Raw genomic sequence first — 26107 nt, 5'->3', positions numbered from 1 at the left:
CAGTTCTATGTGTAGGCTAAAGCTAGTCCTTGATCATGACTCTCAGTTCTGTGTGTAGGCTAAAGCTAGTCCTTGATCATGAGTTCATGATCAACGAGTTCATAATCATCTCAGTTCCATTGTATTACACAAGAGTCATTGGACGAAGGCACCTTCTGTAGGTGGGAGTTTTGTTAAGATACCTGACACTCGGTCTGAACATTAACATGCATTGCTTGCGGTACAGTTTTGGAAGCATAAGGACCTTATCTTTCATATCAGATAGGGGGGACCATTGATACACACCTTGATAAGGTCAGGGTTAGTGTTCCCAGACGGAAAAATCTCCATGTTACAGGTCTTGTTTACAGAAAACAGACAGAAGACAAGAAGTGACCACCTGTGCTATGTAGCGCGCTCTGAACACCTGTGTGTAAGCATAACTCAGGAAGTGTAGTTTAGTCAGATGGAGGCGCACATAGCTGAATCAATCTCTGCTAAACTGCGACAGTAAGTGTATATTTTTATTTTTAAGAATTCTTTCTCGCTGATGAAATGCAAGTGATGATTATTGTTGATTATTGTTGTTTCTTAATGTTAAAACACAGAGTCAGTATTGTAGTTCACATCGGTGCCTGTATGTAGCCTCACTACTGTTATAGCCTAGCTACTGTCTATAGCCTAGCTACTGTATATAGCCTAGCTACTGTATATAGCCTAGCTACTGTATATAGCCTCAGAGAGTAATAGGATACGGCGCCTGTCAAATTTGATTGATTGCTGACCTTATGACCTGACGACCTGTACAGAATATGAAACAATGCCCCCTGTTAGTGTGGTCATGTGTTAGAGGTGTTTGAACTTTTGGGGCCCCCCCCTCCCCCCAGTTTTATTTACATTTACATTTAAGTCATTTAGCAGACGCTCTTATCCAGAGTTTTATTTACAAATTGGTGCTTTTCACCTTATGACATCCAGTGGAACAGCCACTTTACAATAGTGCATCTAGGTCTTTTAAGGGGGAGGGGGGAGAAGGATTACTTTATCCTATCCTAGGTATTCCTTAAAGAGGTGGGGTTTCAGGTGTCTCCGGAAGGTGGTGATTGACTCCGCTGTCCTGGCGTCGTGAGGGAGTTTGTTCCACCATTGGGGCCAGTGGTGGAACAAACTCCTCACGACGCCAGGACAGCGGAGTCAATCACCACCTTCCGGAGACACCTGAAACCCCACCTCTTTAAGGAATACCTAGGATAGGATAAAGTAATCCTTCTCCCTCCCCCCTTAAAAGACCTAGATGCACTATTGTAAATTTCCACTGATGTCATAAGGGTGAAAGCACCTTTAGTAAGTCGCCTGACAAGAGCCTGCCAAATGACTTAAATGTAAATTTTAGCTCTCTTTATGGTTGTTATCTATGAAGCAGGAATGTCTGGGGCTATTGTCCATTTCAGGCTTTAAACAACAATTTAAACAGCCATCTAAATAATGTTTCTCAGCCTAGTTTCCTATTGAGTTCTCTTTATATGTACAGGCACAGAGCTTCCAGATGGCTCCAGCCTAAGGATTTTCAGTGCATGTACGGGAGATTAGAACCCCAAAAGAAAAGATCCTAAAGGTACTTTCAGATTCAGGTTTATCATGACAGTCGCTTTATGAAAGGCCTTTACTTATGGCTAAACAGTTCTACACAGCTTATTAATTAATGCTGTGGGATGAAATTATGTGTTTCTAGGAGGGCTTAAACAAATATACAGTGAAACAAACATGGCCACTTTACACACATTTTTATTGACTTTTAAAAAGACCACAGTAACATGACAGAATTTGTGCAAAGGCAACGAAATCTGCTAGGGGATATTAAATGTACAACAGTAGTATTCTGTAACAAGCAATACGTGTTAAACATAAGGGACATGCAATCATGACAGGCTCTTTATGAAAGGCCTTTAACTATGGCTAAACAGTTTTCCACACATCTTATTCATTAATGATGTGGGCATAGCTCCTTCAGTAACCACGAGCACAACCGTTCAATGATTTTAACGGGCGGCTTTATTCAGTAGTTTCAGTGAGAATTATCCCCTTCAGTGAGAACTATAAAGTAAATTAAAAATACAGTTAAGCACACTCTTACAACATTATCTTAGGAGTGACTTATTAGCTTGGTATAACTCTGAAGTGCTTACATACATAACAGTTTAACCGGCGTTATAAGGGGTTCAGATTAAACACATGAATAAAGGAAAAAATACCTCATTGGCTGCTTATTACAGAAGGGCGGAAATCAAACTTCACACTTATTATTCCTGGCATGAATTCACACTTCATCCTAACATACACTCTTCAACCTTTATGAACTACACCCGATGACATGAAAATTTAGCTAACGCAGCGCAGGATTGCCTTCCCTACAAAAGTGTGTTGCTACAATAAGGATCCCCAGTTACAACAGTATTAGCTACGTAGTTCCGCTTGTATTATCATTATCGCTTAGAGCAGCTTGGAGATTATTAGCCATGTAAACGGGGAGCAAAAGAGCGGATTTAACCAACTCTGTACAAACCGGCGCTCCAGGGACAAGGTATGGGACCATTATACAGTTTTGTTATTAGTTATCAGCCTTTTTATTAGTTATAGATCTGTTGATAGCCTATGTTAAAACAAGGACAAATAATGTTTTTTCAGACTGCCCGGAGACTGGGGGATTTAATTGAGAGACAGTACAGAGACGATATGTTATTCTGCCATTTTTGTATAATTAAGAGTGTTCGTTTTTTTTCTTTCTGTAATGGTTGGTGTTACATGTATGATTTTAGCGTCTGTATTTGCGTTTTTTAATGGGGTTGCTGTTTAACATGCGTGGAATTGTTCTATGCCAGAATAACATATCGTCTCTGTACTGTCTCAATTAAATCCCCTCCGGCAGTCTGAAAACATTATTTGTCCTTGTTTGTCATCGGGTGTAGTTCATAAAGGTTGAAGAGTGTATGTTAGGATGAAGTGTGAATTCATGCCCGGAGACTGGGATTTAATTGAGAGACAGTACAGAGACGATATGTTATTCTGGCATAGAACAATTCCAATGCATGTTAAACAGCAACCCCATTAAAAAACGCAAATACAGACGCTAAAATCATACATGTAACACCAACCATTACAGAAAGAAAAAAAAACGAACACTCTTAATTATACAAAAATGGCAGAATAACATATCGTCTCTGTACTGTCTCTCAATTAAATCCCCAGTCTCCGGGCAGTCTGAAAAAACATTATTTGTCCTTGTTTTAACATAGGCTATCAACAGATCTATAACTAATAAAAAGGCTGATAACTAATAAACAAAACTGTATAATGGTCCCATACCTTGTCCCTGGAGCGCCGGTTTGTACAGAGTTGGTTAAATCCGCTCTTTTTGCTCCCCGTTTACATGGCTAATAATCTCCAAGCTGCTCTAAGCGATAATGATAATACAAGCGGAACTACGTAGCTAATACTGTTGTAACTTCAGATCCTTATTGTAGCAACACACTTTTGTAGGAAGGCAATCCTGCGCTGCGTTAGCTAAATTTTCATGTCATCGGGTGTAGTTCATAAAGGTTGAAGAGTGTATGTTAGGATGAAGTGTGAATTCATGCCAGGAATAATAAGTGTGAAGTTTGATTTCCGCCCTTCTGTAATAAGCAGCCAATGAGGTATTTTTTCCTTTATTCATGTGTTTAATCTGAACCCCCTTATAACGCCGGTTAAACTGTTATGTATGTAAGCACTTCAGAGTTATACCAAGCTAATAAGTCACTCCTAAGATAATGTTGTAAGAGTGTGCTTAACTGTATTTTTAATTTACTTTATAGTTCTCACTGAAGGGGATAATTTCACTGAAACTACTGAATAAAGCCGCCCGTTAAAATCATTGAACGGTTGTGCTCGTGGTTACTGAAGGGAGCTATGCCCACATCATTAATGAATAAGATGTGTGGAAAACTGTTTAGCCATAGTTAAAGGCCTTTCATAAAGAGCCTGTCATGATTGCATGTCCCTTATGTTTAACACGTATTGCTTGTTACAGAATACTACTGTTGTACATTTAATATCCCTAGCAGATTTCGTTGCCTTTGCACAAATTCTGTCATGTTACTGTGGTCTTTTAAAAGTCAATAAAATGTGTGTAAAGTGGCCATGTTTGTTTCACTGTATATTTGTTTAAGCCCTCCTAGAAACACATAATTTCATCCCACAGCATTAATTAATAAGCTGTGTAGAAGCTGTTTAGTAAGTAAAGGCCTTTCATAAAGCGGCTGTCATGATAAACCTGAATCTGAAAGTACCTTTAGGATCTTTCTTTGGGGTTCTAATCTCCCGTGTGTACATGCACTGAAATCCTTAGGCTGGAGCCATCTGGAAGCTCTGTGCCTGTACATATAAAGAGAACTCAATAGGAAACTAGGCTGGAAACATTATTTAGATGGCTGTTTAATTGTTGTTTAAAGCCTGAAATGGACAATAGCCCCAGACATTCCTGCTTCATAGATAACAACCATAAGGGAGATAAAACTGGGGGTGGAGGGGGGCATGGGCCCCAAAAGTTCAAACACCCTCTAACACATGACCACACGAACAGAGGGGGGGGCGGGGGCACATATTCTGTACAGGTCACCAGGTCATAAGGTCAGCAATCAATCAAATTTGACAGGCGCCGTATCCTATTACTCTCTAGCCTCGCTACTGTATATAGCCTAGCTACTGTTATAGCCTAGCTACTGTATATAGTCTTGCTACTGTATATAGCCTCGCTACTGTATATAGCCTCGCTACTGTTGTTTTATTTCTTTACTTACCTATTGTTCACCTAATACCTTTTTCCACTATTGGTTAGAGCCTGTAAGTAAGCATTTCACTGTAAGGTGTACAACACTGTAAGGTGTACAACACCTGTTGTATTCGGCACACGTGACAAATAAACTTTGATTTGAAGTGGCCCCAACCTGGTCTGAAAACATTCTGTATTATTATGTTTACTCCAATTAGGGGAGGGGTGGGAGGGTTAGGGCAAAATAATAAAGGAAAATATTTGCAGATATATATATACTGTATATATTTACCCCAAAAATATATGGGGGATTGGAAATGATGCAGAAAATTACCTTGATGGAAGTAAAAATCAATCTGCAAAATGAAAGCTGATCTACACCTTAAAAAAATATATATAATTATATAAATTAAATGTAATCAGTAAGGTGTCACTATTTAACTGCAGCAGAGAGCATGATTTACAAGAAATCCCCTGACTGACTAGAAACAGACTCCCTCAGACCCCTCCCCCCATTTAGTCTGTCAGGGGATTTCAGGTGACACAAACTGAAACTAAAACTAACAGATCAAGCCCAGTTACACCAACCTGACTGCAGAGAGAGATCAGATGCAAAGAGAGAAATACAAAGTTCATATCTTATGAGAGCTTCTACTGTCTCATATTGTATAATAATATATATAAAGTATAATATATGCCATATGTCACGATTAGACAGTGATAATGAGTCACTGATATGACTAAGATTACCTTGTGTAAAAAAAACAATTTAATCAGTAAGGTATTGCTATGTAACTGCAGGAGAGAGCATGATTTACAAGAAATCCCATCACTTACTAGAAGGAGGGGAGGGGGGGGTCTGAGCAAGTCAGTTTCTAGTCAGTCAAGGGATTTCTTGTAAATCATGCTCTCTGCTGCAGTTAGTACCAATACTTTCCAGATTAAGACAAGATAACCTTATTCATATCACTGACTCATTGTCATCGTGACATATGGCATATATTATAGGAATACTGTTTGTGTTCTACTTTTAGCCCTGGTTGTCCTGAAAAGATACAGATCATTGAAAATACAGTTTTTGCTGGGATCTCAGTACTGATAGGGTTAACCATGTTCTGATGACGTTGCTCTTGGTCTTAGATTACGCCCACATCTCTATAAAACATCAGCTGCATCTCCACTTGTAGACATATGACTGTAGGTCCCCAACTCAGCAGGCAGGCAAAGGTAAGGACATCTAAAACTATACTATTTCAACAAACACATTGTTGTGTGTGCAAGTACACAATTGCTATTTTTGGTATTTCCAAATTGACATTAAAAAAAGTTTACTTTATACAACTACTTCTGTAATAAGTTGTATGAGTAATATGCGTAATGAGATGTTTTTATGTTCATTGTAACAAGAATAACTGATGTAAATGTGTAATTTCTAGATTATTAAAATAATATAGGCAACACATGCAATATGATGTAGGCATTTTGTCCATGTCCCATCCACGGGACGGTTGAGCTAACGTAGGCTAATGTGATTAGCATGAGGTTGTAAGTAACAAGAAGATTTCCCAGGACATAGACACATCTGATATTGGCAGAAAGCTTAAATCTGTGTTAATCTAACTGCACTGTCCAATTTACAGTAGCTATTACAGTGAAATAATACCATTGTTTGAGGAGAGTACACAGTTTTGGACTTGAAAAGATATTAATAAACCAATTAGTCAGAATAAAATGATCTTGTTTTAAGTCCTTTTCCAAAGTTTTTCAAGATGGGGCAGCAAAGATAGTCACTCTTAACAAACTAAATTCTTGTGTTGGAAACATATAAAATACAGTTCTGTGATCTCAGACGGTAACATCCATGGGATAATCTCAAATTGCATACTCCTTGCATATTTTCTCCTCACCGCCTTCTCAAAACCCATTGGAAAAGGTAAAAGGGGCGGGACCTCTTCTAATCCAATGGGGTTTGAAAAGGAGGCAAGGAGAGAGGAGAAAGGATGCAAGGATTTTGCAATTGAGAATCTCCCCATGACTCTGTAGGGTGAGTAAAGTGCTTAAATATGTTGTCAGCTGCCCTAAGATGGTTTTATAGACAAACATGTACCAGGGAGTCTATTGTATTACAGTTAAGGATGGCCTTCCTGCTAACATATTAGGTAGAGTGGTAAAATATCTTGTGTTTGTTACAAATCTTAAAGCAGCATGGTAATGTGTGTCTAGTGTGTGCAGGTAAGAACAACTAATGCTATTCTCAAGAACAAGAACTGGGCTTGTTTTGCAAAATGACCATCTGAGACAGTGTAGGAGATTGCTTTCTTGTTCTTGAGAATATCATTTTTTTGTAATTTAAAGGGGCAGTTAGCGGTTGCTACATCAATTTTTGGACATCAAAATTAATATGTACCCATTGATTCTTGAAGAATATAATGTATGAATGCCTCATGAGCTTAGTTCAACTGTCATACCCCTTCAAAACCCCAAATCCAAGCTTATTTTAGTAAAATGTTTGTAAACAAAGTAAACATAAACAAACACTATTGCCTCCACACATAGTTAAAACTGTTGGTATCATAGATGGTCTGTCCTTGCATCCATAGCTCTGTCGATGAATTTGAGAGTAATTACAATTCTCAATCCCACAGCTTTATACCAAAACAGGGACGGGGATTTGTTAGTTTCAACTTCTGATTACCACCATAAAACCAATTTGAGATTAAAGAGGTAATGTTGGGCTACATAAACCTCTTCCTGCAGTTTGAGAAATACCCAAGAATGGAATGCTGAAGTACTCCAGTATTTCCAGAAAGCTTGTCAGAAGTCATGTCGTCAACCTGTACACATTGTGATCTAACACTAAGATAAGCATCAGAAGTACTTCATCTGTATTATATTTTAATGAATTTAAATCCCAGATTGGAGGGCTGTTGACCACAGATTGAACATGTTTTTAAACCTGCTCTTTTAAAATTCTCTTATACACTTGGCACTATTTTAACTTACATTCATTGCTGTTGTGTCTCGTGTGTAACTATGTATGCTGGTTTCTTGACCAGGGCTCACTTGAAAAAGAGATGTAAATCTGAATGTGACTTGTCTGGTTAAATAAATGTAAAAAAAATACAAATAAAACGTAATTACATATTAGCAGACATGCATAAAGATGTCAGCCTCCACGCATTTACCACAAATGCCTTGTTTGTTAAGTTTTCCATATCTAGCTTGTTCTCCGTTACTCTGTTTTGTATCTGCATTAGCAAAGTATGACAGTATATTTTGTAATGTAAGTAAAATGTTGCTAAATATTCAGGGGCATTGCTTTGTTGGTGATCTAGAGAATAATACCACTGACAGCCAGTGTAAGGAGACCAACATTTGACTAATTTTAGATCTGTTCTTAGTGTTGGTTGATCATCCACTCGTTTTCTTTTTTTGAGAGAGTAAACCACTAACAATGTTTTTTACCTTACTTTGAGAAACTGTAAAAACTATATTATGTTTCCCCTGTCAGACTTTAGAAGACTGCTGCAGCCCGTCCATCTTTAGGTGGTGGGATTCCCCTCCTGGTGGGGTTCTAGTAATGGAGAAGAATGATGATGAGTCACCTGGTGCAACAGGTGGTGAAGGGGATGGAAGAGACACCACACCTGTTCACAACACTGGTACTCCTGATGGTATGGCAGCACTAGGAGTCATGCTACAGGGCTTCATGTTAAATCAACAGCAGTCAATGCAACAGCAACAGCAGTCAATGCAACAGGCAATGCAATCCATGCAGCAACAGATGCAGCAGCAGATCAGCCAGCTACAGGAGGAGGTGCAGAAAGGAAAGACAAAGCAACAGTGTGTTGTGACCCCTTTACCAGCAGCAAACCCAGACACTTTGACAAGACCAGCTCCTCGGTCTCGAGGTAAGTTGTTCATCAAAAAGATGCAGCTCTTTGAGTATAAATATACAATACACAACAATTCAACAGTTCATAAGCATTCTGCAAACTAACCACTTTCTGCATGTATGCTGATCTACAGTACTATATCTCACCCTCCATTCTAGACCCAGCAGAGGAGGTGTTAGGTGAACACGTTGACAAGAAGGAGGAGACAGCAGAGATGGTAAGACACAATTACATAAGAAAAGGTCCTAAGAAAGTATCACATCATGATGTCATCTAAAGTTAAAACTGATATTTAAAACCCCTTATGAATTTCCATCCAGGGGCCTCTACATGTTTGTGAAATTCATAGTAATTGAGAGATCACAGGGTTATACTTTTTTTTTTTTTACCTTTAACTAGGCAAGTCAGAACAAATTGTTATTTTCAATGACGGCCTAGGAACAGTGGGTTAACTGCCTGTTCAGGGGCAGAACAGTCTTAACAGTCAGTAATAAACCATGTATAAACAGAGAGAACAGGGTAATACTGTGTATTAACAGTCAGCAATAAACCATGTATAAACAGTCAGTAATAAACCATGTATAAACAGAGAGTACAGGGTAATACTGTGTATTAGACATCAGTAATAAACCATGTATAAACAGAGAGTACTGTGTATTAACAATCAGTAATAAACCATGTATAAGACAGAACAGGGTAATACTGTGTATTAACAGTCAGTAATAAACCATGTATAAACAGACAGAACAGGGTAATACCGTGTATTAACAGTCAGTAATAAACCATGTATAAACAGAGAGAACAGGGTAATACTGTGTATTAGACATCAGTAATAAACCATGTATAAACAGACAGAACCGGGTAATACCGTGTATTAAGTCAGTAATAAACCATGTATAAACAGAGAACAGGGTAATACTGTGTATTAACAGTCAGTAATAAACCATGTATAAACAGACAGAACAGGGTAACACTTAGTTTATTACTGACTGTTAATACAATGTATAGAGCATTTAGAAACAGTTTGCTCACCATTACCCCAACATTTGCAAATTATTTATAGAAAATATTTGATATATTTCCTTTAAAATACATGAGCTGGCGCACACCCAGATAAAAATATTTGATGTAGTGATGACTAACGCCCAATAAATTCTAAGGTATAAAAATAGAGTCCCTGGGAGTTTATATATAGAGTGTACTGCTCTCTTTAAAAAAAAAAAAAAAACTTATATGATACGTTTCCTTTAACATTCTGTGATTATTAATTTACCATTGATATGTTCTGAGCCATTTTGACACCTTAAAGGGGCATCAAGTACAGCTGGTCTACCAATGGCAGTTCTACCAATGCATCACTTTGCAAAACATTTATAAAGAATGGACAGCAATCGCTTTAGATGAGGGGTTGCAAAAACACTTTACTAGTGATTAGTAAATGGAAATTAGTTTAAAAAGTGGTGGAATTTCCCTTTTAATTTTCAAGTTCAGTTTAACCAATGTTATTTATTGATTTAACTGTTTTGTTAGAAATTGGAAGATGTCCAACAGCCTTTGTCCGATGAGGAGTCAAAACCAGAGACTGATGGCTCTTCAGAAGGAAACAGAGAAACAACCAAAGGTATTGTCTCCTGTTTTAAAGTTCTTTACACCACCTCCTTTCATTGTCCTTACACTTCATGTCTGTTAAATGACTCAAATGTACATTTTGTCAATGTAATAACTTAAACTATTGAAGTTGGCATAGTAATGGAACGTTATGTAGTAGTAGTAGGAGTCTCATTGTAGTAGTATCAAATTATGTAGTAGTAGTAGTATTTAATTATATAGTAGGAGTAGAAGTATCTAATTATATAGTAGTAGTAAGATCTAATTATATAGTAATAGTGGTATATACTTATATAGTATTAGTAGTAGAAGTATCTAATTATGTAGTATATACATATGTGGTAGTAGTATATAATTATATAGTAGTAGTAGTGTATAATTATATACTAGTAGAAGTATCTAATTATATAGTAGTAGTATTTAATTATATAGTAGGAGTAGAAGTATCTAATTATATAGTAGTAGTAAGATCTAATTATATAGTAATAGTGGTATATACTTATATAGTATTAGTAGTAGTAGAAGTATCTAATTATGTAGTACATACATGTGGTAGTAGTATATAATTATATAGTAGTAGTGTATAATTATATACTAGTAGAAGTATCTAATTATAAAGTAGTAGTAAGATCTAATTATATAGTAGTAGTATATACTTATATAATATTAGTAGTATAATTATCGAATTATATAGTAGTAGTTGTAACGGCTTTCTCCTGTGGACGAAGGAGATGACCAAAGCGCAGCGTGGTTAGTGTTCAACATGTTTAGTAAAGACGATAAACGTGAACACTACAAAATACAAAACAACAAATGTGAAAAAAAGGAAACATTTGTCTGGTGCAGACGCATGAAGACAGAAGACAACCACCCACAAAACCCAACACAAAACAGGCTACCTAAATATGGTTCCCAATCAGAGACAATGTCTAACACCTGCCTCTGATTGAGAACCATATCAGGCCAAACATAGAAACGGGAAAACTAGACACAACAGAATGCCCACTCAGCTCACGTCCTGACAAACACAAAACTATGGTCAGAACGTGACAGTAGTATTATATAATTATGTAGTAGTAGTAAAATACAATGTAGTAGTATATACTTATATAGTAGTAATAGTATATAATGATATACTTGTAGTAGTATATAATTACATACTAGTAGTAGAAGTATCTAATTATATAGTAGTAGTAGTAGTGTAACTGCGTTCGTCTGTTGAAGGAAGAGAGTCGGACCGAAATGCAGCGTAGTGGTTACTCATGACTTTAATGAAGGAAAACGGAACGATACATGAAATAACTCATAAATACAAACACAACAAACGGAACGTGAAACCTATTACAGCCTGTCTGGTGAACACTACACAGAGACAGGAACAAACACCCACAAAATACAAAGCGAACTCAGGCTACCTAAATACGGTTCCCAATCCGAGACAACGAGAAACACCTGACTCCAATTGAGAACCGCCTCAGGCAGCCAAGCCTAACTAGACACACCCCTAATCATACACAATCCCAATGCTAATAAAACCCCAATACGAAACACAACATATAAACCCATGTCACACCCTGGCCTACCCAAACATATAACAAAAACACAAAATACAATGACCAAGGCGTGACAAGTAGTAGTTATAGTAGCAGTAGTATCTAATTATATAGTAGTAGAATCTAGTTATGTAGTAGTATCTCATTATTGATTAGTTGTAGTATCTAATTATATAGTAGCAGTGGTAGCAGTAGTAGCAGCAGTAGTAGCAACAGTAATAGTAGCAGCAGTAGTAGAAACACCCCAAGGTACCACGACACTTCACTTTCAATAGCATTATTAATAAGCATTTTGGTTTGACATGTGTGTTCCAGCATTTATACACATTTGTAATCATTATAAGTATTTTTAAGAATTGTACATTTGTCTTTTCCTTTCTGAATTCACATTTAAATGTTGGCTTCCATAATTTGTGAGTCATTGAGTCACAGAGATGGTCTGCCTCTGCCTTCTGTAACCTTATCCAAAGTACAGTGTAAAACACCTGTTGGTGTGCTTTTCTGCTATTCTTTGAAGAGGAAATTGTATTTGTTATCATGGTTATCTTTTCATTTATATTTACAGGATCTTGTCTCAGGGAGCTGTTGTCAAAGACTGGACTAGAAGATCATTATGAAAACAAGCTGACGTTAAGTACTGTCCTTGAGATAAATGCTGATACTACATCAGATGAACCTCTTACCACTATGCAGTCACTTCCAGGGGCCTTCCTGAAGAAATTAATGATGGCAAATGTGAATGCTAGGAGTGTGAAATGTCTGACCACTGACCAGGAGGTTTCATATTATGATGTAGACAACCTGGACACTGACTCTGATAGCAGCGATGTAATTAATCCACTGGACCTGATTACAGCCCTGTTTCTGTGTTCAGATGGTTTCCTGCAGCAGGAGATGGTCCAGAAAATGTCCATGTGTCAGTTTGCTGTTCCTCTCCTGCTGCCCAACTGTGACACAAAAAAAATCACTTTGATGCTGTGGGCCTTGAGGGACATAGTGAGGAAGTTCAGACGATCTTCCCAAACGGCCACAAATGCTTTTGTGGAGGACAGAATTGTTGTCTCTGATATTCCTATGGTGTCCTTTGTTAGGCTAGGAAAGAGCAGCTTGTCCAAGTCTAATATTTTGAACAAGTTGCTTAGTAACCCTCAACAGTACCATGACACATTTGTTCATCATGATATGGAATGTGGAGATGTCCCTTTGCAAATCTCAAATGGACTGGTTGAAATCAGCTGGTACTTTCCATCTGGAAACAGAAACATAGACATGTTCACTAAGCCTGTGGCGGTGGCCAATCTCAGAGGAGACATCAGGTCCTTTAAAACACAGTTCTCCTTTCTGTGTCAAACATCAGCTGCAGTTTACATTTTCATTGATGATTTCGAGGCAGATTTCAAGGTTTTGGAAGGAAAAACCACAAAAGCAGAGTTATTTCTGGTTGTCAACTCTCAGAATAAAACATTCAGGTTGGACACATTGAAGAAAATAATCACAAACAACAGTATCAACCCCACAAATGTGATTGTGAAGAAGAAGCAGAATGATGCAGAATTTGTCAAAATCCTGCAGTCCTCTGTAGGTGACATCATCGAAAAAAGTAAAAACAGATTGACAATTGAAAACATGGCTGATGTGGCTCATCAGATGGGGATTCTGGTTGATGAAGACAGTGGTGAATGTCAGAGTGCCAGGAAGATGGCAGATGAAATCACCAGGAACATCACAGACACAATTAAATTTAAAGACAAACAGCTACCCTTACAGGGAACAATCTGGAAAGAGCTTTCCCAGTTAGAAAAAGAGAGGTGTAGACTGAGAAAAGCAGGAGGTCAAGAAATTGAACACTACAAGAGCTCTCTGAAGAGGAAGGAGGAAGAGCTGAGAAAGAAGCAACATACATGTGACATGTCAGATGCAATGGCAAGCTTCATTTTTGGAATGTCAAGATCAGGAGCTGAGCGTTCCTATTTCCTCAAATGGATGCGGATAAATCTGGACAATCTGTCACGTCAGAACCTGTCTGCTTTGAGGGACCGGTACAAAGATCTTTGCCAAAATTCTCCAGAGAAAAAAGACCAAATTAAAAATTTGGATAAGCAATTATCTGACTGTTCCTTGGGTCTTGAACACTTCCTGCGTGAGTTGGGCCAGTTATATGAAGCCGCCTGCTCCCTCCCTGAAAGTAGCCTACAAAGGAAACAGATGGAGAAGCTCCCTGGATTGTGTGCTCAGATGCTGTTGGATGGTTTCCCCATTGAGCTTGTGGATGGAGATGCATCAAATATCCCTCTGAAATGGATGTCAGCTGTACTGACTCAGCTTCATACTCTTGTGGACTCTAACAGCAAGATCCGGGTGATCACAGTTTTAGGGGTTCAAAGCACTGGGAAGTCCACTCTCCTCAACACCATGTTTGGGGTCCAGTTTGCTGTCAGCAGTGGAAGATGCACTAGAGGGGCCTTCATGCTGCTGATTAAAGTCAACAAAGAACTCAAGGAGGAGCTGAAATGTGACTTCATCATGGTGATTGACACAGAGGGGTTGAAATCACCAGAGTTGGCTCAACTAGATGATAGCTATGAACATGACAATGAACTGGCCACACTGGTGATAGGACTCAGTGATGTCACTATCATCAACATTGCCATGGAGAACTCCACAGAGATGAAAGACATTCTACAGATTGTTGTTCATGCTTTTATCAGGATGCAGGAAGTGGGGAAGAAGCCGATATGTCATTTTGTGCACCAGAATGTGTCAGACATGTCTGCTCATGACAACAACATGAGGGACAGGAAGAAGTTGTTGGAACAGTTGAATGAAATGACCCAGGCAGCAGCCAGAATGGAGAAGAAGGAGGATATCACTAAGTTCACTGACGTGATGGATTATGATCCAGACACAAGCAGCTGCTACATCCCAGGACTCTGGCATGGGACTCCCCCTATGGCTCCAGTCAATGCTGGCTACAGTGAGGCTGTGTACAGCTTCAAGAAGACCTTGATGAAAGATTTCAGAAAATGCCAGAAAAATGATGACTTGACACATTTCTTGAAGTGGACACAAAGCTTGTGGGAGGCAGTGAAGTTTGAGAAATTCATCTTCAGTTTCAGAAACAGTTTGGTTGCAGATGCATACGCCAGATTATGTTCTGAGTACAATAGTTGGAAATGGGCCTTCCAGAAGGAGATGTATAAATGGATGGTGAGTGCTGAAACTGAAATATCCAATATTGTCATGACAGATCTAAATCCCCAGAGGTCCATAAGAGATGTGCAAAACGACTTGTTGAGAGAAGCATCTAAGAAGCTTTCAGAGGGAGAAAAAGAAATCCAAGACAATCTAGTAAAATACTTTAAACAGAAAGATGGCCATGTCAATCTGGTGGAAAAATACAGGGAGGACTTTGTGTCCAGTGCTAAAACACTGAGAAAAGAGATAGAAAACACAGTGAAGAACAAATTGCTAGGAACTGTTGAAATTAATGAGGGAATGACAGAACTGAACAACATCAAGAGTTCACAGACAAAAACAATGGAAAAGAAGGTTCTGACTCTGCTGCAGAACTGTAGAAAGAAAGAATCTGTTCTATCAGATGACGCCCTCAGAAAAGAGTTTGAAAACATGTGGAAGGAAACTCTGTCTGAGATAACTTTCAAAGGACTCCAAAGAAGAGATGTGGCTCAAAATGCCTTCCTCATGTTACGTGATAATCTGACAACAAGGGGGAGTCATGTCAACAAGATGTTGGTTGTAAACAGTCTGGTGGATTGTGGGAGAAAAGCTTTTGTTTTGGAATCAGAGAGTTGGTGGCAGCAGGCTAAAAACACAGTAAAGCACTGGGATCCCAACCATCACAGGAAAAAACTACAAGACCTCTGTGATGACATCATAAAACAGTGTCTGGAGTTTATAACCCAGAGGGTGAAAAGCAAGACCGATTACCATGACACTCACATCAAAGAACTGCTTATAATAATTGACAAAACATTGCAACAACACACAGAAGTGAAAGCCAGTGAGGAATGTGAGGTTTCTCTCAAACAACACATCTGTGGCAGAGCAGCCAGAGAGTTTCAGAAGATGCATGAAGATTTTATTGAAGTCAATGACCCAAGGAATTGTCTGGAAAAGTCTAAGAACAAGTACCTTACTGAGTTCAAAGACTTGTTTCATAACCGAGACCTCTGCCTAAAGAAAGCAAAGGACTTCACAAAGCGTTGTCTAGAGCCAGCTGTAAAGGACTATGTGACCAACATGATTGGTCCTGATGTGGTTGATGAAGTGAAGACAGGTGAAGGGTCAGAGGATTACAGCACAAACGGGGCTTTCCAGTTCTCCATTTTGAAACAACTCCTGACTGATGAAAACTTTGAGAAATACACTGAGTACATAAACCATTATGAAAGCTTTGTGAAGGACTGGCTGTTTGACCAAATTGTCCAACGACTTTCAAAGGAGAACAGTCTGAAGAAATTGGAGAATAAACATCTTTCAGAGATGGTCAAGATAATCACTGACACAATCTCTAACATCAGAGAAACAACTGCCACAAAAAATGTAAATGATGTCAAGACATTCATTCAGAACATCTGCAGAGCCCTTAAAGAGAAGCTAGTCCTCAAGGATGCTCTGGATTCCATCTTGATTCTGAATACTGCAGACACAAAACAGTTTGCTGTCTACCTTACAGAGTTTGTGGAAGAAATGAAGCAGTCACTTGCATCTAAGTATGACAAGGGAGGAGACATCAAAGAGAGACTCAGATCTCTGCCATTCAAGCCTCAGGATGAGATGTTCACCAGTCTGTTTGGCTGTGGGAAGAAATGTCCCTTCTGTGGTGCACCTTGTGAAGCAGGAGGTAAGGAGCATACCAAACATCATTCTTCCATTCACCGTCCACAAGGTATCTATGGTTATAGGGATCATTGTTCAAAGAAATTAGTAATAGAGATATGTTCATCTCTTGTGGTTAGTGACACATCATTCTCCAATGCCAAGACTGGAGGAACATTTCACCCCTACAAGGACTACCAGACACATTACCCTGACTGGATCATAACTGGAGATTCCAGCATGGAGGCTTCAGACTACTGGAAGTATGTGATGGCCACTTTCAATAAGAGAATAGCTGAGGAAGAAAAGGCACATCCTGCTGATATCCCATGGGACTGGAAGGCTTTAACACCTGATAATGCATTGACAAGCTTGAAAAAGTCATTCAACATGAAATAAAGTGGAGTTCTATATAATAACTTGTTGACCAAAACATGGTTGACTTTTCATAGACTTAACAACCAGAAATGACATCACAGAATCAAAATATGTAAGGCAGGTTGCCTCAATACAGTTAAAAAAAATAATATGCAGATCTGTCCATACCCGATGCAATTTTGAGAAAAAAAAATGCAGAATGGAAAACATATTTTATTCAATATGCATTCATAAATTATATAACATCTAGCAATTTAAAGATCTGACGTTCCATAATGAAATATGTAACTAACACTTTGAGTTTGATGTGAAAGGAATAACATTTTCTCAGCAGATGTAGATGTAAGAAAAGTGCTTTAAGCTAATTCAGAAATCCTACAAATAAGAAAAGTACACTGACAGGTAAATACAGAGCTAGTCTGACATTGTTCATTTAATTTCAATTATAATAATTATATTTATAATAATCATTACTTACCATTTAACCTATGTCCTTTATGCATTAGAAGGGACTGCTGGTTCAGTGGGAAAAAGTTGGCTTGACTTTTGTTTTTGTTATTCAACTTTTTGTTTTCATCTTAATGTAATTTTATTGACATTTTCAACGTTTTTGTTGAAGTACAACCCTTCCACCGTTGTGTATTAAAATATTATTGGACCTGAAGAACGTGTCAGAGTCCTTGAGTCGTCTAAACACTCCTCTATGAATCACACTACTATAACAGGTCAGTTATCTGGTGATAGTATAGTGTTCTAGACATCTACACTACTATAACAGGTCAGTTATCTGGTGATAGTATAGTGTTCTGACATCTACACTACTATAACAGGTCAGTTATCTGGTGATAGTATAGTGTTCTGACATCTACACTACTATAACAGGTCAGTTATCTGGTGATAGTATAGTGTTCTGACATCTACACTACTATAACAGGTCAGTTATCTGGTGATAGTATAGTGTTCTGACATCTACACTACTATAACAGGTCAGTTATCTGGTGATAGTATAGTGTTTATCTGACATCTACACTACTATAACAGGTCAGTTATCTGGTGATAGTATAGTGTTCTGACATCTACACTACTATAACAGGTCAGTTATCTGGTGATAGTATAGTGTTCTGACATCTACACTACTATAACAGGTCAGTTATCTGGTGATAGTATAGTGTTCTGGTGATAGACATCTACACTACTATAACAGGTCAGTTATCTGGTGATAGTATAGTGTTGACATCTACACTACTATAACAGGTCAGTTATCTGGTGATAGTATAGTGTTCTGACATCTACACTACTATAACAGGTCAGTTATCTGGTGATAGTATAGTGTTCTGACATCTACACTACTATAACAGGTCAGTTATCTGGTGATAGTATAGTGTTCTGACATCTACACTACTATAACAGGTCAGTTATCTGGTGATAGTATAGTGTTGACATCTACACTACTATAACAGGTCAGTTATCTGGTGATAGTATAGTGTTGACATCTACACTACTATAACAGGTCAGTTATCTGGTGATAGTATAGTGTTCTGACATCTACACTACTATAACAGGTCAGTTATCTGGTGATAGTATAGTGTTGACATCTACACTACTATAACAGGTCAGTTATCTGGTGATAGTATAGTGTTGACATCTACACTACTATAACAGGTCAGTTATCTGGTGATAGTACATCTAGTGTTATCTGACATCTACACTACTATAACAGGTCAGTTATCTGGTGATAGTATAGTGTTCTGACATCTACACTACTATAACAGGTCAGTTATCTGGTGATAGTATAGTGTTCTGACATCTACACTACTATAACAGGTCAGTTATCTGGTGATAGTATAGTGTTCTGACATCTACACTACTATAACAGGTCAGTTATCTGGTGATAGTATAGTGTTCTGACATCTACACTACTATAACAGGTCAGTTATCTGGTGATAGTATAGTGTTCTGACATCTACACTACTATAACAGGTCAGTTATCTGGTGATAGTATAGTGTTCTGACATCTACACTACTATAACAGGTCAGTTATCTGGTGATAGTATAGTGTTCTGACATCTACACTACTATAACAGGTCAGTTATCTGGTGATAGTATAGTGTTCTGACATCTACACTACTATAACAGGTCAGTTATCTGGTGATAGTATAGTGTTATCTGGTGATGACATCTACACTACTATAACAGGTCAGTTATCTGGTGATAGTATAGTGTTCTGACATCTACACTACTATAACAGGTCAGTTATCTGGTGATAGTATAGTGTTCTGACATCTACACTACTATAACAGGTCAGTTATCTGGTGATAGTATAGTGTTCTGACATCTACACTACTATAACAGGTCAGTTATCTGGTGATAGTATAGTGTTGACATCTACACTACTATAACAGGTCAGTTATCTGGTGATAGTGTTCTGACATCTACACTACTATAACAGGTCAGTTATCTGACATCTATAGTATAGTGTTCTGACATCTACACTACTATAACAGGTCAGTTATCTGGTGATAGTATAGTGTTCTGACATCTACACTACTATAACAGGTCAGTTATCTGGTGATAGTATAGTGTTCTGACATCTACACTACTATAACAGGTCAGTTATCTGGTGATAGTATAGTGTTGACATCTACACTACTATAACAGGTCAGTTATCTGGTGATAGTATAGTGTTGACATCTACACTACTATAACAGGTCAGTTATCTGGTGATAGTATAGTATAGTGTCTGACATCTACACTACTATAACAGGTCAGTTATCTGGTGATAGTATAGTGTTCTGACATCTACACTACTATAACAGGTCAGTTATCTGGTGATAGTATAGTGTTGACATCTACACTACTATAACAGGTCAGTTATCTGGTGATAGTATAGTGTTGACATCTACACTACTATAACAGGTCAGTTATCTGGTGATAGTATAGTGTTCTGACATCTACACTACTATAACAGGTCAGTTATCTGGTGATAGTATAGTGTTCTGACATCTACACTACTATAACAGGTCAGTTATCTGGTGATAGTATAGTGTTCTGACATCTACACTACTATAACAGGTCAGTTATCTGGTGATAGTATAGTGTTGACATCTACACTACTATAACAGGTCAGTTATCTGGGATAGTATAGTGTTCTGGTCATCTGACATCTACACTACTATAACAGGTCAGTTATCTGGTGATAGTATAGTGTTATCTGACATCTACACTACTATAACAGGTCAGTTATCTGGTGATAGTATAGTAGGTCAGTAGTGTTGACATCTACACTACTATAACAGGTCAGTTATCTGGTGATAGTATAGTGTTCTGACATCTACACTACTATAACAGGTCAGTTATCTGGTGATAGTATAGTGTTCTGACATCTACACTACTATAACAGGTCAGTTATCTGGTGATAGTATAGTGTTCTGACATCTACACTACTATAACAGGTCAGTTATCTGGTGATAGTATAGTGTTCTGACATCTACACTACTATAACAGGTCAGTTATCTGGTGATAGTATAGTGTTGACATCTACACTGACATCTACACTACTATAACAGGTCAGTTATCTGGTGATAGTATAGTGTTGACATCTACACTACTATAACAGGTCAGTTATCTGGTGATAGTATAGTGTTCTGACATCTACACTACTATAACAGGTCACATCTACACTACTATAACAGGTCAGTTATCTGGTGATAGTATAGTGTTCTGACATCTACACTACTATAACAGGTCAGTTATCTGGTGATAGTATAGTGTTCTGACATCTACACTACTATAACAGGTCAGTTATCTGGTGATAGTATAGTGTTCTGACATCTACACTACTATAACAGGTCAGTTATCTGGTGATAGTATAGTGTTCTGAGGTCAGTTATCTGGTGATAGTATAGTGTTCTGACATCTACACTACTATAACAGGTCAGTTATCTGGTGATAGTATAGTGTTCTGACATCTACACTACTATAACAGGTCAGTTATCTGGTGATAGTATAGTGTTGACATCTACACTACTATAACAGGTCAGTTATCTGGTGATAGTATAGTGTTCTGACATCTACACTACTATAACAGGTCAGTTATCTGGTGATAGTATAGTATAGTGTTCTGACATCTACACTACTATAACAGGTCAGTTATCTGGTGATAGTATAGTGTTCTGACATCTACACTACTATAACAGGTCAGTTATCTGGCGATAGTATAGTGTTCTGACATCTACACTACTATAACAGGTCAGTTATCTGGTGATAGTATAGTGTTCTGACATCTACACTACTATAACAGGTCAGTTATCTGGTGATAGTATAGTGTTGACATCTACACTACTATAACAGGTCAGTTATCTGGTGATAGTATAGTGTCTACACTACTATACATCTACACTACTATAACAGGTCAGTTATCTGGTGATAGTATAGTGTTCTGACATCTACACTACTATAACAGGTCAGTTATCTGGTCAGTATAGTGTTCTATCTACACTACTATAACAGGTCAGTTATCTGGTGATAGTATAGTTGACATCTACACTACTATAACAGGTCAGTTATCTGGTGATAGTATAGTGTTGACATCTACACTACTATAACAGGTCAGTTATCTGGTGATAGTATAGTGTTCTGACATCTACACTACTATAACAGGTCAGTTATCTGGTGATAGTATAGTGTTCTGACATCTACACTACTATAACAGGTCAGTTATCTGGTGATAGTATAGTGTTCTGACATCTACACTACTATAACAGGTCAGTTATCTGGTGATAGTATAGTGTTCTGACATCTACACTACTATAACAGGTCAGTTATCTGGTGATAGTATAGTGTTCTGACATCTACACTACTATAACAGGTCAGTTATCTGGTGATAGTATAGTGTTCTGACATCTACACTACTATAACAGGTCAGTTATCTGGTGATAGTATAGTGTTCTGACATCTACACTACTATAACAGGTCAGTTATCTGGTGATAGTATAGTGTTCTGACATCTACACTACTATAACAGGTCAGTTATCTGGTGATAGTATAGTGTTGACATCTACACTACTATAACAGGTCAGTTATCTGGTGATAGTATAGTGTTCTGACATCTACACTACTATAACAGGTCAGTTATCTGGTGATAGTATAGTGTTCTGACATCTACACTACTATAACAGGTCAGTTATCTGGTGATAGTATAGTGTTCTGACATCTACACTACTATAACAGGTCAGTTATCTGGTGATAGTATAGTGTTCTGACATCTACACTACTATAACAGGTCAGTTATCTGGTGATAGTATAGTGTTCTGACATCTACACTACTATAACAGGTCAGTTATCTGGTGATAGTATAGTGTTGACATCTACACTACTATAACAGGTCAGTTATCTGGTGATAGTATAGTGTTGACATCTACACTACTATAACAGGTCAGTTATCTGGTGATAGTATAGTGTTCTGACATCTACACTACTATAACAGGTCAGTTATCTGGTGATAGTATAGTGTTCTGACATCTACACTACTATAACAGGTCAGTTATCTGGTGATAGTATAGTGTTGACATCTACACTACTATAACAGGTCAGTTATCTGGTGATAGTATAGTGTTCTGACATCTACACTACTATAACAGGTCAGTTATCTGGTGATAGTATAGTGTTCTGACATCTACACTACTATAACAGGTCAGTTATCTGGTGATAGTATAGTGTTCTGACATCTACACTACTATAACAGGTCAGTTATCTGGTGATAGTATAGTGTTCTGACATCTACACTACTATAACAGGTCAGTTATCTGGTGATAGTATAGTGTTATCTGACATCTACACTACTATAACAGGTCATCTACACTACTATAACAGGTCAGTTATCTGGTGATAGTATAGTGTTCTGACATCTACACTACTATAACAGGTCAGTTATCTGGTGATAGTATAGTGTTCTGACATCTACACTACTATAACAGGTCAATCTGGTGATAGTATAGTGTTCTGACATCTACACTACTATAACAGGTCAGTTATCTGGTGATAGTATAGTGTTGACATCTACACTACTATAACAGGTCAGTTATCTGGTGATAGTATAGTGTTGACATCTACACTACTATAACAGGTCAGTTATCTGGTGATAGTATAGTGTTCTGACATCTACACTACTATAACAGGTCAGTTATCTGGTGATAGTATAGTGTTCTGACATCTACACTACTATAACAGGTCAGTTATCTGGTGATAGTATAGTGTTCTGACATCTACACTACTATAACAGGTCTATAACAGGTCAGTTATCTGGTGATAGTATAGTGTTCTGACATCTACACTACTATAACAGGTCAGTTATCTGGTGATAGTATAGTGTTCTGACATCTACACTACTATAACAGGTCAGTTATCTGGTGATAGTATAGTGTTCTGACATCTACACTACTATAACAGGTCAGTTATCTGGTGATAGTATAGTGTTCTGACATCTACACTATAACTATAACAGGTCAGTTATCTGGTGATAGTATAGTATAGTCAGTTATCTGACATCTACACTACTATAACAGGTCAGTTATCTGGTGATAGTATAGTGTTGACATCTACACTACTATAACAGGTCAGTTATCTGGTGATAGTATAGTGTTCTGACATCTACACTACTATAACAGGTCAGTTATCTGGTGATAGTATAGTGTCTCTGACATCTACACTACTATAACAGGTCAGTTATCTGGTGATAGTATAGTGTTCTGACATCTACACTACTATAACAGGTCAGTTATCTGGTGATAGTATAGTGTTCTGACATCTACACTACTATAACAGGTCAGTTATCTGGTGATAGTATAGTGTTCTGACATCTACACTACTATAACAGGTCAGTTATCTGGTGATAGTATAGTGTTCTGACATCTACACACTACTGGTGATAGTATAGTGTTGACATATAACAGGTCAGTTATCTGGTGATAGTATAGTGTTCTGACATCTACACTACTATAACAGGTCAGTTATCTGGTGATAGTATAGTGTTCTGACATCTACACTACTATAACAGGTCAGTTATCTGGTGATAGTATAGTGTTATCTGACATCTACACTACTATAACAGGTCAGTTATCTGGTGATAGTATAGTGTTGACATCTACACTACTATAACAGTCAGTATCTGGTGATAGTATAGTGTTCTGACATCTACACTACTATAACAGGTCAGTTATCTGGTGATAGTATAGTGTTCTGACATCTACACTACTATAACAGGTCAGTTATCTGGTGATAGTATAGTGTTCTGACATCTACACTACTATAATCTGGTCAGTTATCTGGTGATAGTATAGTGTTCTGACATCTACACTACTATAACAGGTCAGTTATCTGGTGATAGTATAGTGTTGACATCTACACTACTATAACAGGTCAGTTATCTGGTGATAGTATAGTGTTGACATCTACACTACTATAACAGGTCAGTTATCTGGTGATAGTATAGTGTTCTGACATCTACACTACTATAACAGGTCAGTTATCTGGTGATAGTATAGTGTTCTGACTGACATCTACATACTATAACAGGTCAGTTATCTGGTGATAGTATAGTGTTCTGACATCTACACTACTATAACAGGTCAGTTATCTGGTGATAGTATAGTGTTGACATCTACACTACTATAACAGGTCAGTTATCTGGTGATAGTATAGTGTTCTGACATCTACACTACTATAACAGGTCAGTTATCTGGCGATAGTATAGTGTTCTGACATCTACACTACTATAACAGGTCAGTTATCTGGTGATAGTATAGTAATCTGACACTACTATAACAGGTCAGTTATCTGGTGATAGTATAGTGTTCTGACATCTACACTACTATAACAGGTCAGTTATCTGGTGGTGATAGTATAGTGTTGACATCTACACTACTATAACAGGTCAGTTATCTGGTGATAGTATAGTGTTCTGACATCTACACTACTATAACAGGTCAGTTATCTGGTGATAGTATAGTGTTCTGACATCTACACTACTATAACAGGTCAGTTATCTGGTGATAGTATAGTTCTGACATCTACACTACTATAACAGGTCAGTTATCTGGTGATAGTATAGTGTTCTGACATCTACACTACTATAACAGGTCAGTTATCTGGTGATAGTATAGTGTTGACATCTACACTACTATAACAGGTCAGTTATCTGGTGATAGTATAGTGTTCTGACATCTACACTACTATAACAGGTCAGTTATCTGGTGATAGTATAGTGTTGACATCTACACTACTATAACAGTTCCCACGCCTGGATAATTTTGCACGCCCAATTTTTCAGTTTTTGATTTGTTAAAAGTTTGAAATATCAATAAATGTCGTTCCACTTCATGATTGTGTCCCACTTGTTGTTGATTCTTCACAAAAAAATACAGTTTTATATCTTTATGTTTGAAGCCTGAAATGTGGCAAAAAGGTCGCAAAGTTCAAGGGGGCCGAATACTTTTCGCAAGGCACTGTACTTAAGTAGGGTACTTCCTTACCTGTGGTGAGGGTCGTTAACACCAGTTGACTTTGCTTTCCATTTTCAGCACAGCGCAGACAGTGACAGGTATTCAGTAGCAGGTTTCAGGTCAGAAGAGTGATGCTGGGTGAAGATGTGGTAGTGATGTGTGGTTCTGTCCCTGAACAGCGATAGGAGATCTGGTAATGATGTTGGGTTTGGTCAATCCCGGTGGCTGGATCCAGCTAACAGCAGCTGATGTGGTGTCCACTGAGTCAACAGTCAGTGGTCTGGAGCAGGAAGTACTAAGGAAAATAAACACATTGTCAGGGTTACAGCTTAACTCCAGATAAACACTGAGTGTACAACACATTAAGGATACCTGCTCTTTTCATGACAGACTGACCAGGTGAATCCAGAATAAAGTTATGATCCCTTATTAATGTCACTTTTTAAATCCACTTCAATCAGTGTAGATGAAGGAGGAAAACGGGATAAAGAAGGATTTTGTATGTGTGCCATTCAGAGGGTGAATGGGCAAGACAGAAATATTGAAGTG

At 37.8% G+C, this 26107-nt stretch overlaps 2 protein-coding genes across 3 annotated transcripts in view; one reads left to right on the top strand and one right to left on the bottom strand.

The window, feature by feature from the left end:
* Positions 1-26107, bottom strand: part of LOC115115415 (up-regulator of cell proliferation-like) — a 492735-nt gene that overhangs the window by 88935 nt on the left and 377693 nt on the right. The gene's annotated exons all lie outside the window — the stretch shown is intronic.
* On the top strand, positions 5911-17727 carry LOC135561766 (interferon-induced very large GTPase 1-like). 2 transcript variants are annotated; one of them, XM_065003577.1, is made up of 5 exons: positions 5911-6013; positions 8298-8697; positions 8841-8899; positions 10213-10303; positions 12409-17727. In XM_065003577.1, the coding sequence occupies exons 1-5, from the start codon at positions 5978-5980 to the stop codon at positions 17079-17081; spliced, it is 5259 nt and encodes a 1752-aa protein (XP_064859649.1). In that variant the 5' UTR covers positions 5911-5977; the 3' UTR covers positions 17082-17727. The 2 variants fall into 2 exon arrangements, with proteins under 2 accessions (XP_064859649.1, XP_064859650.1); XM_065003578.1 differs by lacking the exon at positions 5911-6013 and adding an exon at positions 7494-7510.

The sequence above is a fragment of the Oncorhynchus nerka genome, linkage group LG18, assembly GCF_034236695.1.
Source record: "Oncorhynchus nerka isolate Pitt River linkage group LG18, Oner_Uvic_2.0, whole genome shotgun sequence".
Taxonomy (NCBI): Eukaryota; Metazoa; Chordata; class Actinopteri; order Salmoniformes; family Salmonidae; genus Oncorhynchus; species Oncorhynchus nerka.
The sequence above is the reverse complement of the archived record's forward strand: the minus strand, read 5'-3'. Positions and strand labels throughout refer to the sequence as shown.

Coding starts and splice junctions, on each gene's coding strand:
- LOC135561766 (XM_065003577.1), top strand. CDS start 5,978: ATGACTGTAGGTCCCCAACTCAGCAGGCAGGCAAAG. Junction 6,014..8,297: donor AACTCAGCAGGCAGGCAAAG/GTAAGGACATCT, acceptor TTCCCCTGTCAG/ACTTTAGAAGACTGCTGCAG. Junction 10,304..12,408: donor AAACAGAGAAACAACCAAAG/GTATTGTCTCCT, acceptor TTATATTTACAG/GATCTTGTCTCAGGGAGCTG.